At 49.6% G+C, this 13,140-nt stretch overlaps 2 protein-coding genes across 9 annotated transcripts in view; both read left to right on the top strand.

Moving 5' to 3' along the window:
• Positions 1-1,864, top strand: part of Rorc (RAR-related orphan receptor C) — a 25,155-nt gene extending 23,291 nt beyond the window's left edge. For 7 of the 8 annotated variants that reach the window (XM_087629551.1, XM_087629565.1, XM_087629568.1 and 4 more), the window contains one exon: positions 404-1,861. In XM_087629551.1, the coding sequence (XP_087485677.1) occupies positions 404-565 (162 nt within the window). In that variant the 3' untranslated portion in view covers positions 566-1,861. 8 annotated transcript variants of the gene reach the window in all.
• A 611-nt stretch (positions 1,865-2,475) lies between these two features.
• Lingo4 (leucine rich repeat and Ig domain containing 4) lies at positions 2,476-7,737 on the top strand. Its single transcript, NM_001109189.2, is given in 2 exon segments — positions 2,476-2,735; positions 5,046-7,737. Coding segments are annotated over 2 exon segments (1,857 nt in total). The 5' UTR covers positions 2,476-2,670; the 3' UTR covers positions 6,838-7,737.
• Positions 7,738-13,140: the final 5,403 nt, after the last annotated feature.

The following is a 13,140-nucleotide window of genomic DNA, read 5'->3' on the forward strand; positions in this document are numbered from 1 at the left end:
GGAGATAACGCTTGAATTAGCAGGATAAGAGTTAGCAGAGCCTCATTCTCCAGATGAGGAAACAACATGAAGCAAGCAAAGGACCACAGGAGCAAATGCAGTTCATTCTGGGCTAGGCAGAGCCACCGATGCCATCATTCAAGCACATCCTTGCTCCAAGCCAGGCACAGGGCTGAGGGTACAGAAATGACCATCAAAGTTGAACCTAGCACCTCCTGTCTTGTGTCAGTTCTAATTTACCTTCAGTTTCCAGATATACACACCTCTAATCAATGGGATTGGCTGCTCCAGTCGGGTCAGGTGTGGGGGAGGCAACCGGGAGGGTCACCCTCGCTCAGGTACAGTGAGATGTGGTTGCCCTGCTAAGCACTGAAGTACTCATTCCCTCCTAACCCACCCCCAGCTGCCACCCAAGGGGAAGCTCCGGAGCCTGTGCAGCCAACATGTGGAAAAGCTACAGGACTTCCAGCACCTCCACCCCATCGTGGTCCAAGCCGCCTTCCCTCCACTCTATAAGGAACTCTTCAGCACTGACATTGAGTCCTCTGAGGGGCTGTCAAAGTGACCCGGAGGAAGGACAACTTTCTACTTCCTTCAGCCCTCTGACCGTCTCCCTGGACTCCACTCACCAGCCTTTCCCTCTCTGCACTCTGTGAAGGGTGATCTCCCTAGGAGTCAAATACTAAGACTGGTTTCTGCCCCTAGGCTTGCCCGGTAGTGCCACAGCAGCAAGCGATGGAGAAAAGGCTTGTCATGTTTGATTTCCCATAAGTTCCACCCTGGCTCTGGAAGCTGTGGGATAGATGGGATATAGGATGACCGAGTCAAACAAACAAAAAGCCAGAAAGACAAACATCGGGGATAAATCCAAGTACCTGGGATGAGAGAACTCAAACCTAGGCTCAGAAGCTAATAACAGACCTTTCAATACCTCACTGTATTTCTCCACAGGCTCCTCCTGGGGGAGATGGATCTAGCTCAGAGACTGGTGGCAAGCACCCAGAAGGACCTGTATATAACAAGAATATGGATTCTTGAGATTTTCTGCCTTCCTTCTTCCTAGTTGAGAAATGTTGTTGACCCCACCCCCCACCCCCCCACACACACACGAGTTTTCTGGGACCTAAAATGCCTGGATACACAATGAATGAGAGTGGGGTGGAGATAAGGGCCCAGGATAACTGTTTTATGGGAGTTGGGTATGGAGAAGGACATCACTGGCAAAATTAGAATGTAAACCCCTTGTGTATGCTCTAAAAGTCAAATTTGTTACCACAGTCTAATCAGAGACACCCATCCACACAGGTGGAGCACACAGTGGCTCTGCCTCTGGTGACACAGTTCTACAGACAGGTTTCTTCTGACACAATCTCTTCCTTGAGGTCACAGCTCTGAGAAGCCATAGGGTCTTAGGGGAAAGTTCCAATCCATACAGGACACTAGAACACAACATCGCAGCCCCAGCTGTCTTCTGTCCCAAGAACGATCCGTAAAAGAAGCAGAGGACTTGATGCTGACTGCCAGAATCCAGGGACCAGCACTTGGGAGGATGCCCTTGACTTCAGTCTACTCTGCCTCTCCATGGGGAAGGAGGGCACCCCCCACCCCACCCCCGCTCTGTACCTGTGTGCTGCTGACCCCAGTATGAAGGAGTGACTAGGGACAGGACAGGGACCTTTTTCTCCTCCATAATCTTGCTCAGAATTTCTCTCAGTTTGTAAGCTGCAGACTCTCCCAGGAGGTGTAAGCAGCAGATGAGAGGGAGGGAGGGGTTTTTTTTTCCCCTCTCAACAGAAGGGTTTAGCTAGGTGAACATAAACCCCAACTTGTGCCATTGTTTATAAAACGATTTTAAAGGCTGGAAGTGCGTTACGTGAGTGCCTGTGTGCTTGTACAAGGGTGCAGGGCACACATGTCGGGTGTTGGGAGACTTGAAGATGACTGCCTAGGATACATGTGCTTGCTCTGCAGTTTTGTTCCCGTGTGGAGTCAGCACTTCATCTGTTTTATAAGAATTTTAGCCCCCCCAGGTTTTCCCTCAGCTAAGCAGTCTCCCAGGGAGACTTAGAAACATGCTCAGGTACCCAGCACCAGAGGAAAACTAAACTGAAGGAAGATATTCTAGACTGAGAACTTCCAACAAATGGTAACCACAGGCAGGTTTAGATTTAGAAATTGCACAAAATTGCCCTGCATCTTAAGAGACTAGAGGCGGTAGGTGGAAGTGGTGTCCCGGGAGCTCTCTAGCTCCTCAGGAGGAACCAGGATGTCAGAACTCTTTCAAGCTTCCCAGGCTGCCTCGGTAGCAGACCCTGCCCCAGCTCTGGGTCTTCAGTTCCTCCCTGCACCCCCACCCCGCGCCCCCCCATCCGATTCGTCACCCTGTAGTGGCGCTTGCTGCAGCCCTCCCTGGTTGCTTTATTTATTTATTTTGCACCAACAGGGTTGCTGCAGGCTCATTCCGGTTCAAAAAAAGAGAAGAGGAGGGAAAAAAAAAAGAAAAGAAAATGCTTCCTGGCTCTTTTCTCTCCCTCAGTCTTGGCAGCGGGGCCGCAGTAGCAGCGGCCACAACAGCAGTCTTGCCAGCCGGCTGATGCGGCAGGCTGCCGGGCAGCAGGGAGTGGGGAGTCAGACACACAGGGGAGGTGGAGAGGCCAAGGTGCAGCTCGAATGGGACAGACCCCAGCCCTGGAGAGATGCAGCGCCCAACTTGATGCCTTCCCCCAGCTTCTCCGGTAAGTGACCCTGCCCCTCTGAGGGCAAGTATCAGCTGCCCTTTCCCATGGCATTCTCAAAGACAAGGCCATGCTAAATAGCCTATAGGAAAGAGAGCTTGTCCCCACTACCCTAGCCAACCATTCGTCCTGTGGTTGAAAAATTAAAATGTCCCAGAAACATCTGATAAGGAGAGTCCTGGAAGACCACCCATCCCTCTTTAGCCTCTAGAAAGCCACCCAATCTGTGTGGATACTCCAAAAATCTTTCTCCAAGTGCCCCTTCATCATGCAGATCCCCGTGCCTCAATCTGATGTGCTTTAAAGTGGGTATGTGTTCATAGGAGTCTATGACTGTCACATAGACAGGAAAGCTCCATCTCCCTGAGGGGGCAATGCCCAGACTCCAGACCCCAGGGGAAGAGAAAGAGTTTTGTAACATTCATCTCTTCTTGCAAAGTGACCAGAGGCCAGTTCTGTAGTCATAGAGGATAACAAAGGAAGGCTGTGATTAAATTAGCCATTATAAATAGAAGGTGTTGACCCTAAGTCCCCCAGCCACTGGGCTAGGAGGCGTTGAGGACAGAGAAAACTCATGGAAGCAGGAGGAAGGGAGCTGGCTGGTGCACATGCTTCACTGCACTTTTGCTGAATGCAGAGAAAAGGGACGAACAGGAAGTGCAGCAACAGTGATGAAGGGCTAGCTGTCAGGTAGACTTCCCAGAAGAGGCAGAGGGAGAGGTGAGGCCGGGAGTTCTTGGTACCACACAGACGCCCATTCAGCTGTGAAAGGGGTAAGAGGGAAGACAGCAGCTGCTGCCCCTTGAGATTCTTTCCCCTCCTCAAGTGACCCCACAACAGCTTCCTGCACTCCTCATTCACTGTTCTTCCTCTACATCCAAACTGAGGATCGAACTTGGTTTCTTCTTTTCCTTTCCGAACTGCTTTAGTCCTATGAAGTAGCTAGAGGAGAGTCTCCGGAATGATTCTCCTGGAGTGTAGGAAGGAAGGGAAGTTACAGCTCCTCCCGTATTCTTCATGGGAGAAAGTAGGACATGCAGCAGAAATCTAAGTCCACAGGGCCCAGAAAACCTGAGCCCTGAAAGCCCAGAGGTGCAGGACCAGGGAAACACAGCAGGTGGCTCCAGTAGTGTCCACTTGCTCCTGCTCCAGGCCCTCTGACATCTCTTTCTAATATCCCTCCTCTCCTGGGGTCCCGACTGCATTAGCAAGGCAAGCAGAGCCACTCAAGACTAAAGATGCCTCCAACTCTAGCACCTTGTCCAGCCTCCTACAGTTCTCATGGTCGCCATCTCCTGATGCTGCCCAGGCTTAGGGTGCTCACTTTATACAGATGGGTGCTGTGCTTGTATCCAGGTATCCACCGTGCTACCCAGTGGCTCCCTTCTTCCCATCCACAGCATCAGGTCATGTGCTGTCAGTCCCTCTTTAACCATGCCTCATTGGCTAACAAGCCATTTCTTGTGTCTTCTCGGGCAGCTCAGGTGGAGGGATATAAAAGAAGCTCAAGACTGAGGACCCCATGAAATATTTGAATACCTTTTGGTTACCTTCCACATCCCAGCCCCATCTATAAGGGAAGAGGTGCTGTCCTTGGGGCTCTTATAAAGCCTTTCCAATCTCATCATCCAGTCCCCACCCCCCCACACACTCTGTTCCATGGATAATATACAGCCAACCTTACCATCCACACAAACATTTTGGGGACACATTTTGGCTAGTCCAGAGCCTGGGCCTTGGGCCAGGCTGGAAGAGGGCAGAGACTGGAGCACAGCTAAAGCTTGCATGCCCCTAGCTTCTGATGACTCGGTCAAGGTGAGGACCTTTCTCCAGTAGCACAGAATCAGAAACTCTCTCAAGTTTGGATGGAATCTCGCTAGCTTTGGTTAAAGTTGTGGGTGCAGCATATGGGAGAATAAGAAGGGGTGAGAGGAGCATAGCAGAGTGTGCAGAAAGCAGACGTCAGGGAGACAGGTCCTGAGGACTCCCTGGTCTCACAGATACAGGGCAAGCTCCTTACGGGGAGACAGATGCAGGGCTCTTTCCCTATTACTCGTTCCCTTAAACTTTCTGTCACAGAAAGCAGCTTGACCAGGGATCATGCACAGGAAGTACTTAGCCAGTTATGCATAGCTGCAAAGGAGAGATTTCCCCCCATTACGGTACCGTACTTTTCCCTGGTTGTGTGCCACACTTGCTGGCAAGATCCACCTTTCCTCTCCTTTAAGGAGGTTCAGTGCAGTGCAGGGTCACCACCATTTGAAGCCATTTAAAAAAAAAAAAAAAAGACCATGTCATCATCTATTCCAGGCCTCAGGGGATGGACGCAGCCACTGCCCCAAAGCAAGCCTGGCTCCTGTGGTCCCCACTCCTTTTCCTGCTCCTCCTGCCTGGGGGGAGCATCAGTAGCTGCCCCACTTTGTGTGACTGCACCTCCCAGACCCGGGCAGTACTCTGTGCCCACAGGCGACTGGACACTGTCCCTGGAGGGCTTCCACTGGACACAGAAGTCCTGAATTTAAGTGGGAACCGCCTGTGGGGGCTTCAGCGTGGCATGCTCTCCCGACTGGGCCAGCTCCAAGAACTGGACCTCAGCTACAACCAGCTCTCCACCCTTGAGCCTGGGGCTTTCCATGGCCTACAGAGTCTACTCACCCTGAGGCTGCAGGGCAATCGACTGAGAATTGTGGGTCCTGGGATATTCTCAGGCCTGTCTGCCCTCACGCTGCTGGACCTCCGCCTCAATCAAATTGTCCTCTTTCTAGATGGAGCCTTTGGTGAGCTAGGCAGCCTCCAGCAGCTGGAGGTTGGAGACAATCACCTGGTGTTTGTAGCTCCGGGAGCATTTTCAGGTCTGGCCAAACTAAGTACCATCACTCTGGAACGGTGCAACCTCAGCACAGTGCCTGGCCTAGCTCTTGCCCAGCTCCCAGCACTAGTAGCTCTTAGACTTCGAGAACTAGATATTGAGAGGCTGCCCTCTGGGGCACTTCGAGGGCTAGGGCAACTAAAGGAGCTGGAGATCCACCACTGGCCATCTCTGGAGGCCCTGGACCCAGGGAGCCTGGTTGGCCTCAATCTGAGCAGCCTGGCCATCACCCACTGCAATCTGAGCTCAGTACCCTTCCAAGCACTACACCACTTGAGCTTCCTCCGAGTCTTGGATCTATCTCAGAATCCTATATCAGCCATCCCAGCCCGGAGGCTCAGCCCCCTGGTACGGCTCCAGGAGCTCAGACTGTCGGGGGCCTGCCTCACCTCCATCGCTGCCCATGCCTTCCACGGCCTGACTGCCTTCCACTTACTGGATGTAGCAGACAATGCTCTTCAGACCCTAGAGGAAACAGCCTTCCCTTCTCCAGACAAACTGGTCACCTTGAGGCTGTCTGGTAACCCCCTAACCTGTGATTGCCGCCTCCTCTGGCTGCTCCGCCTTCGCCGGCGCCTGGACTTTGGCACATCACCCCCTGCTTGTGCTGGCCCCCAGCATGTCCAAGGGAAGAACCTAAGGGAATTTTCAGACATTCTGCCTCCAGGCCACTTCACTTGCAAACCGGCCCTGATCCGAAAGTCAGGGCCTCGATGGGTCATTGCAGAGGAGGGCGGGCATGCTGTTTTCTCCTGCTCTGGAGATGGGGATCCAGCCCCCACTGTTTCCTGGATGAGACCTCAGGGATCTTGGCTAGGGAGGGTTGGGAGGGTAAGGGTGCTAGAGGATGGTACGCTGGAGATCCGCTCGGTGCAGCTACGGGACAGGGGGGCCTACGTCTGTGTGGTCAGCAATGTTGCTGGGAATGACTCTCTGAGAACCTGGCTGGAAGTTATCCAAGTTGAGCCACCAAATGGCACTCTGTCTGACCCCAATGTCACTATGCCGGGGATCCCAGGGCCTTTCTCTCTGGACAGCAGAGGTGTAGCTATGGTGCTAGCAGTGGGCTTCCTCCCCTTCCTCACCTCAGTGACCCTTTGCTTTGGTCTGATTGCTCTTTGGAGTAAGGGCAAGGGCCGGGTCAAGCACCACATGACTTTTGATTTTGTGGCCCCTCGGCCCTCTGGGGACAAGAACTCTGGGGGTAATCGGGTCACTGCCAAGTTATTCTGACCTTTCCATCCACAATGAAGACCACCGGAGTCCATTTCAGAAGCCAAAGGGGAAGGTAGGAGTAAGGTCTCTGGAACCACAGCTTCCCGCCGAACAGTACAGCCTTCCACACCTGTCCCCTGCATTGTGATTGCTGCTCTAGTCTGAGCATGGCCTTGCTGCATCTTCTCTGAGGGCCCCAGGGAACTGCACATCCCCGACCCCAGGTACCCACTCACTCAAGGCAGGAAAGCTACACAAGGCTCCAGTCTGCTCTCCACGTATGTATACCCTCAAATAGCCAGGACCAGTTACCAAACAACCATGAGATCATTTCAGAAGAGTTGGGAAGCTCTTCAGGCTTCTTAGAGTCTGCTCACCAGGCGGGCGGGCAGGCGGATGGGCAGGCGGGCTCCCTTTCTTTTCTGCTACCTAGTACCCAATCCAGCCAGTGCCCTTACCTAAGGTACAGGAAGGGACTCGAGCCAAGGATTCCAGTGGATACAGAGGAGTGTGGCCTCACTACACTCTGGCACCTTGCATGCAGGAGCCTCCACCACCTTCCTGGTTGTCGAAAGCAACCGCAGTGACAGCAAGAATGAAACAGGATCTCTGGAACTTCATTTACTCCCATCTGCTTCTCCTCTCCCTCCCATTTCAGCTATTGGTCATCTAGCCTCCACCACACCAAGCCTGGCCCAGAAGGTGAGGAGGCTCAGGAGCCCTGCAGAGGTCAGCACTCCTCACCCTCTCCGGCTGCGTCCCTTCCCCTTTTCTCTTCTCTCTAGAGATAAAGAAGGCAAGTCCGCCATCTTTAAAGGGATCGCTACACAGAACTCTCCTATTTCACACCTTCTGCCATTCCCAGTGTTGTGTATCCCAGGCAGGCTTGACAAGGGGAAAGCCAGAGGGGGCTCCTAGAAAAAAGGCTAACAACCACAAGAATGCAGAGCTGTAAGCCAGAGTGAGCAGCTCCACCAGCCACGGTGAGAACTGGGAGGGAGAGGGCAGCGGTTCCTGGCTGCTTCACCCCAGCCTCCAGCAGTTTGGACTTAGTGTGGTCCCAGTGGGATGCTGTCCCTGGATAGATGTCACCTCAAAGAGAAAGTGGAGTGAGAAGTGGAACTGCTGACTACCCCAGTGTGCTTCCAACAGAGGACGGAGCAGAGATGCAAACACAGAGACGCTGGGTGCTCAGAGTAACCGCATCAGAGCAGCACCAGAAGCGGAGGGGGTTGGGAGGGAGGGAGGGAAAGACACTGCGAGGGCAGGAGGAGGGACAGCCCCAGGGAGTCTTTTTCTTTTGGCTGCAGCATCTACCCAGTGTCCTTAGTTTCCCTCCTCTATGTTGAGTCCCTGCCCACCTCACACAGAAACATATGCCAGCCACCATGAGCTTTCTAGCGGCTGCTGTTGTCCTTGTTCTGAGGAGATTCCTTTTGCTGCAATGAGTCCTGCTCTGTCTATCCTTGACAGATGAAAGCAACCGACTTCACTGAGCCAGCAAAACTGGATTCAAGGGGACACAAGCGCTTGGGAGGGCCAGAAGTTGTTGTAAGGATCAGGGTTTTATAGGGTAAGACTAGAGGAAAGGACATTCTTGAGACATAGACAATGCTAAGACCCCAAGCTGCTCGATATCCTCACAGTCCAAAGAGCCATAATCCAGGCACCGGCTCCTCTCCCTCTTCCACCAGCAGCTTCACAGGCTGGGACCTGGAAGATGCCTGTGAGTTGTTCCCCACTACCCCTATTCTAAGATTTATGTGTACGTACACACATCTGCATGTATGTATGGACACCATGTGTGCACTCGGAAGCCAGCAAAAACATCAGATCCCTGGACCTGGCATTTCAGATGGCTGTAAGCCAACATATGGGTGCTGGTAACCAAACCCAAGTCTTCTGCAAAAGCAGCCAGTGCTCCATCCTCCCTCTCAACCTCCACTCCCCCCTTTTCAAGACAAGGTCTCATTGGTTGGTCTGGAACTCGATATGTAGACCAGATTGACTTTAAACTGACAGAGGCCTGCCTCTGCCTTGAAAGTACTGGTATTAAAGGCATGTGGTACCAAGCCCACCTACCTCCACCCCCACTCCATATTCTTGCATAGCTTTCTGAGGACACTTTGGAGAAGTGAGGCCCGTCCATTTAAGGTCACCATGGTGAGCACTTCACCAGCTTTTCTGGTAATCTGCAAGTCCTTTACCTGACCTGCCTGGAAAGGGTGCTCTTAGCTCAGTTGTGATTGCACAGACTAAGAGTGTATGTGTGTGTGTGTGTGTGTGTGTGTGTGTGTGTGTGTGTGTGTGTGTGTGTGTGTGTATTCAAACCTCATATCAACCCTAAAGGTAAATTAGAGTGGGTTGTTCAAGTGCACAGAACTGGTTAATAAGAAAGCCATACTTAAACTCAGAGGAGACTGACCTAAGACCTACCATTTCCATTCTACCACCAGAGTCATTGTTTCTCTCTTGTAACTGACTCTCTCCAAGCCTTTCAGTTGCGTGGCGTGAAGCTGTGAGAAAAGTGACATTTCTATCCCACCCACTCCACTGGTAAGGGGATCTGGGTCCAGCTGTCGATTCTGACCTTTTTCCTATAACTCTCATGCCTGACTCAGGAAGCTGCTTTTACTTTCTTCTCCCTCTCTTCTCTTGGTGGTCTGTCTGCCTCAAGGCCTGCAGAGAGGAGCAGAAATTCCAGACATCAGACAAATAGAAAGGGGATGCCTGTGTCTCTCAGAAGAGAATGTGATCATAACTAAAACATGGGAACTTCAGGGGTTCTAACTTCAAATACCTCTTGGGTTAAAGAAGGACTTCCAGTATGATAGAACAACCAGAATCATTTAGAATCCACTCAGTCTGTCCAGCTTTTATTTACCCCTGCTGAAAAGGACCTTCTCAAAACCAGTCCAATCCACCCCCTCTTTCTTTCATTTTGGAAGAGCATCAGAGTTCATGGGCTGAGAGAACTATAGGCCTAAAGCCCTGTTTCCTCACATTTCTGACTTCTGGTTTTCCTTTGCTGTGCTGGATTCTATTCAGGGATGAAAGCCCTGCAAAGTGACACCCGCGCCTTGGAGTCACAGGCGTCTCTTGAGACCATCTCGTACAAGCTATGATAGTAAATGTGTCCCATTATTCAGTCACTCCAAAGCAAACACAGACCCCATGGAGTGCAGGTTAAGGCCTTGGGTCTTGGAAGCCTGTTTGCAGAGGTGAAGTTGAGATGAGGGATCAAGCTGCCTTTGCTCCCCAGTGTCCATTAAAGACAAGGATAAAGAGATTACAGTATAACAAAGATGCTACAGCAGGTGCTGTGGTCATCCCTGTCCCCTTTTTCTATCAACTCTCATCTCTCAGGGACAGATGGGGACCTCTGGGTGGGACTCCTGCTCTAAAGAGGAACATGAGGATAACTCAGGCTAGAGAGTATCTCAGATTAGCAGCTCACGAATCCTGTTCTTCTAAACTGCTAGGTAAAGGAGACCAAGTAGGAAGCCTTAGCACAATAGTTCTCAACCTGTGGGTTGTAACCCCTTGGGCCCAAACGACCTTTCACAGGAGTTGCCTAAGAACATAAAAAAAAATTTACATTGCAATTAATAACCATAGCAAAATTACAGTTAAGTAGCAACAAAAATAATTAGATGTTTGGGGCCACCACATCATGAAGAACTAACCGTATTAAAGGATGGCAGCCTTAGGAAGGTTGAGAACCACTACCTTAAAGTGCGGTGGAGGAGGCTGAGAATCTCTCTCCTGGGACACCTGATCAATCAATATAAAGACAGGAAAGCAGCACCAGCATAAATGACAAGAGTAAGCCTCCCAGAGCCAATGCCTGGTTTCTAGTGGAAATCTGATTGATGGGGGAAGATGCTGTAACTCCGGGAGAGGGAAGAGGAGAAATAACTGTTTTTTAAAGGCTTACACAACGGCTGAAAGGCTCATTCACACGTGGTTGGGGAAGAGAACAGAGAGTTAAAGCCCTGGAGCCAGGCTGCCTTTGTCTGAGATCCCCCTACTATCTGAAGTCGACTTTTTTTTTTTAATTAAGCACATTTGTCTGTGTGGGCATGTGCATGGGAGTGCAGGTGCCCACAGGGGCCAGAGGTGTTGGATCCCTCCTGAAGCTGGGGTTCCCTGAGTGGGTTCTGGGAATTGCTCCAGAAGGGCAGGGCGCACCCTTAACTGGTGAGCCGGTTCCCATTCCCTGGAGCCCACTCTCTGCTTTGGCTTCCTGAGTACAAACAACTGTCCATTGAATCCTTTGGGAAGTGTGGACTTTAACTCATCTCGCCTACAGCCTCCTGAAGCCTGTTTAGAAGCCTTCCAACCAAAACCTGCAGACATTTAGGAGCTGGAAATGAAAGAAATCACAATCTATCAATCCAGCATCCCACAACTTCAGTCCTGCTTTAGGCTCCTGAAAGAAATGAGCTGAGAAATATTAAATTCATAGAGACTGAATTTAAATTTGAATCTAAACTCAGAGTGAGTTTGAAGACTTTTTACTTATTCCTGCTGCCTCCTTGATATTATAAGTAATAATACCTGGGTTTTCGTTATCTTGATTAAGGAATCTCTCCAGGGCTGGTGAGATAACTCAGTAGGTAAAGTGATGTGACCTGAGTTCAGTCCTCACAACCCACAAGGTAGGAGAGAACCAACTCCAAAGTTATCCTCTAACACATGTGCCATAGCAGGAGCATGACCACACACACATGTACACACTCATGCACACACACACACACACACACACACACGCGCGCGCGCGCACATTTCCTGACCTGCCCTCACCCACACTAGAGCTGGGCCTGTAGAGTAACCCTGTGCCCTTTAAAGCAATACTAGACATTATTCCTTGGATAGAAATACTCTACCTTCTAGCATTGAAACAATAGCTACAGTGGCTAACAAAATGGCTTGGCAGGTGATGGTGACTGCCACCAAGCCTGACAACTGACTTGATCCCCTGGACCTATAAGGTGGAAAGAAGAGCTCACTCTCACGAGTTGTTCTGTGCCTCAGTACCACAATGCATTCAAGAAAACATAAACACACACAAACACACTTTCTGACTGCCATAGTCACAACACACAACCTCACAACAAATAAACTAATTAAAAACAGGTAAAAAATTTAAAGGGTAAACTAGAGATAAATAGCTCCCCAGTTAAGAGCGTTTGCTGCACTTCTAAAGAAACCAAATTTAGATCCCACCCAAATTCATATGAACACGAAAATAAAATATTTTACACAGCATTCAAATACCTACGAATAATCTTAAGACACGTGTAAGCTCTGCATGATGAAAACTTTAAGACACAACAATGGGACCTCAAGACGTAAACTTACAGAAAGATTCTAGATTATACAATAATACAACAATGTTCCTTTAATCTAAAAATATGTGATCGCAATACAAATAACATTAGCAATAAAACAGAAAAGCAAATTATGGAAAAATTTCACCATGTACACACTAAGAAGAATAAATAGGCACACTTTATATACATTAAGGCTTAATCTTGCTGAAATAATTCAAACAAAGGAAGCTAGACACAAAAGAGTGCATATTCTGAGACTCCCTCTGGAGGAGAGTAATGGCAGGGAGGGGCCCATGAGTGGCTTCTGGGACACTGGTAATATTGCTTCTTGCTTTGGTGCTCCTTACAAAAGATAATCCATTTTTGAAAAAAAATATATATAGTGGTCATATGGCAACACATACTTGTAGTTCCGGAACTCTTGAGGGTGAGGCAGGAGGATTGCCTAGTGACTTCTGAGCCAGCCTGTGCTACAGAACAAGAGCCCATCACAAACCAACAAATTGTACATTTATCATTTGTACATGTACCATAAATTATTGTTTTAATTGTTTCAAGATATATAGCATGTATTAGTGGTATTAGAATATGAATGTATCAATGGAGCAAAAGGCTTAAAGAGGGCTAGAGAGGTGGCTCAGCTGTCAAAAGCACTTGCTATCTCTGACAGAGGACCTGAGTTTGATTCCTAGCATCCTCACGTGGCTCACCACCTTCTAACCCAGGTCCAGGGGATTTGGCACCAGGATTGCACATGGTACATCCATATACATGAAGATAAAATACTCATACACAAAATAAAACAGACTCAAAGTCATAAGAATTTGAGTAGTATAAAGGTAGTATCCAAAAATGCAGAAAATACGAAAAGTTGGGAGGAACGAAGTTGTATATCTGTCTCACATCTTTATGCCATAATAAATTCCAGAAGAGTCAAAAATTTATACATTCAAAAATACAAAATGTCTTTTTTTAAGAAAAACAA

This window comes from Rattus norvegicus, chromosome 2 (assembly GCF_021556685.1).
Source record: "Rattus norvegicus strain SHRSP/BbbUtx chromosome 2, alternate assembly SHRSP_T2T, whole genome shotgun sequence".
Taxonomy (NCBI): domain Eukaryota; kingdom Metazoa; phylum Chordata; class Mammalia; order Rodentia; family Muridae; genus Rattus; species Rattus norvegicus.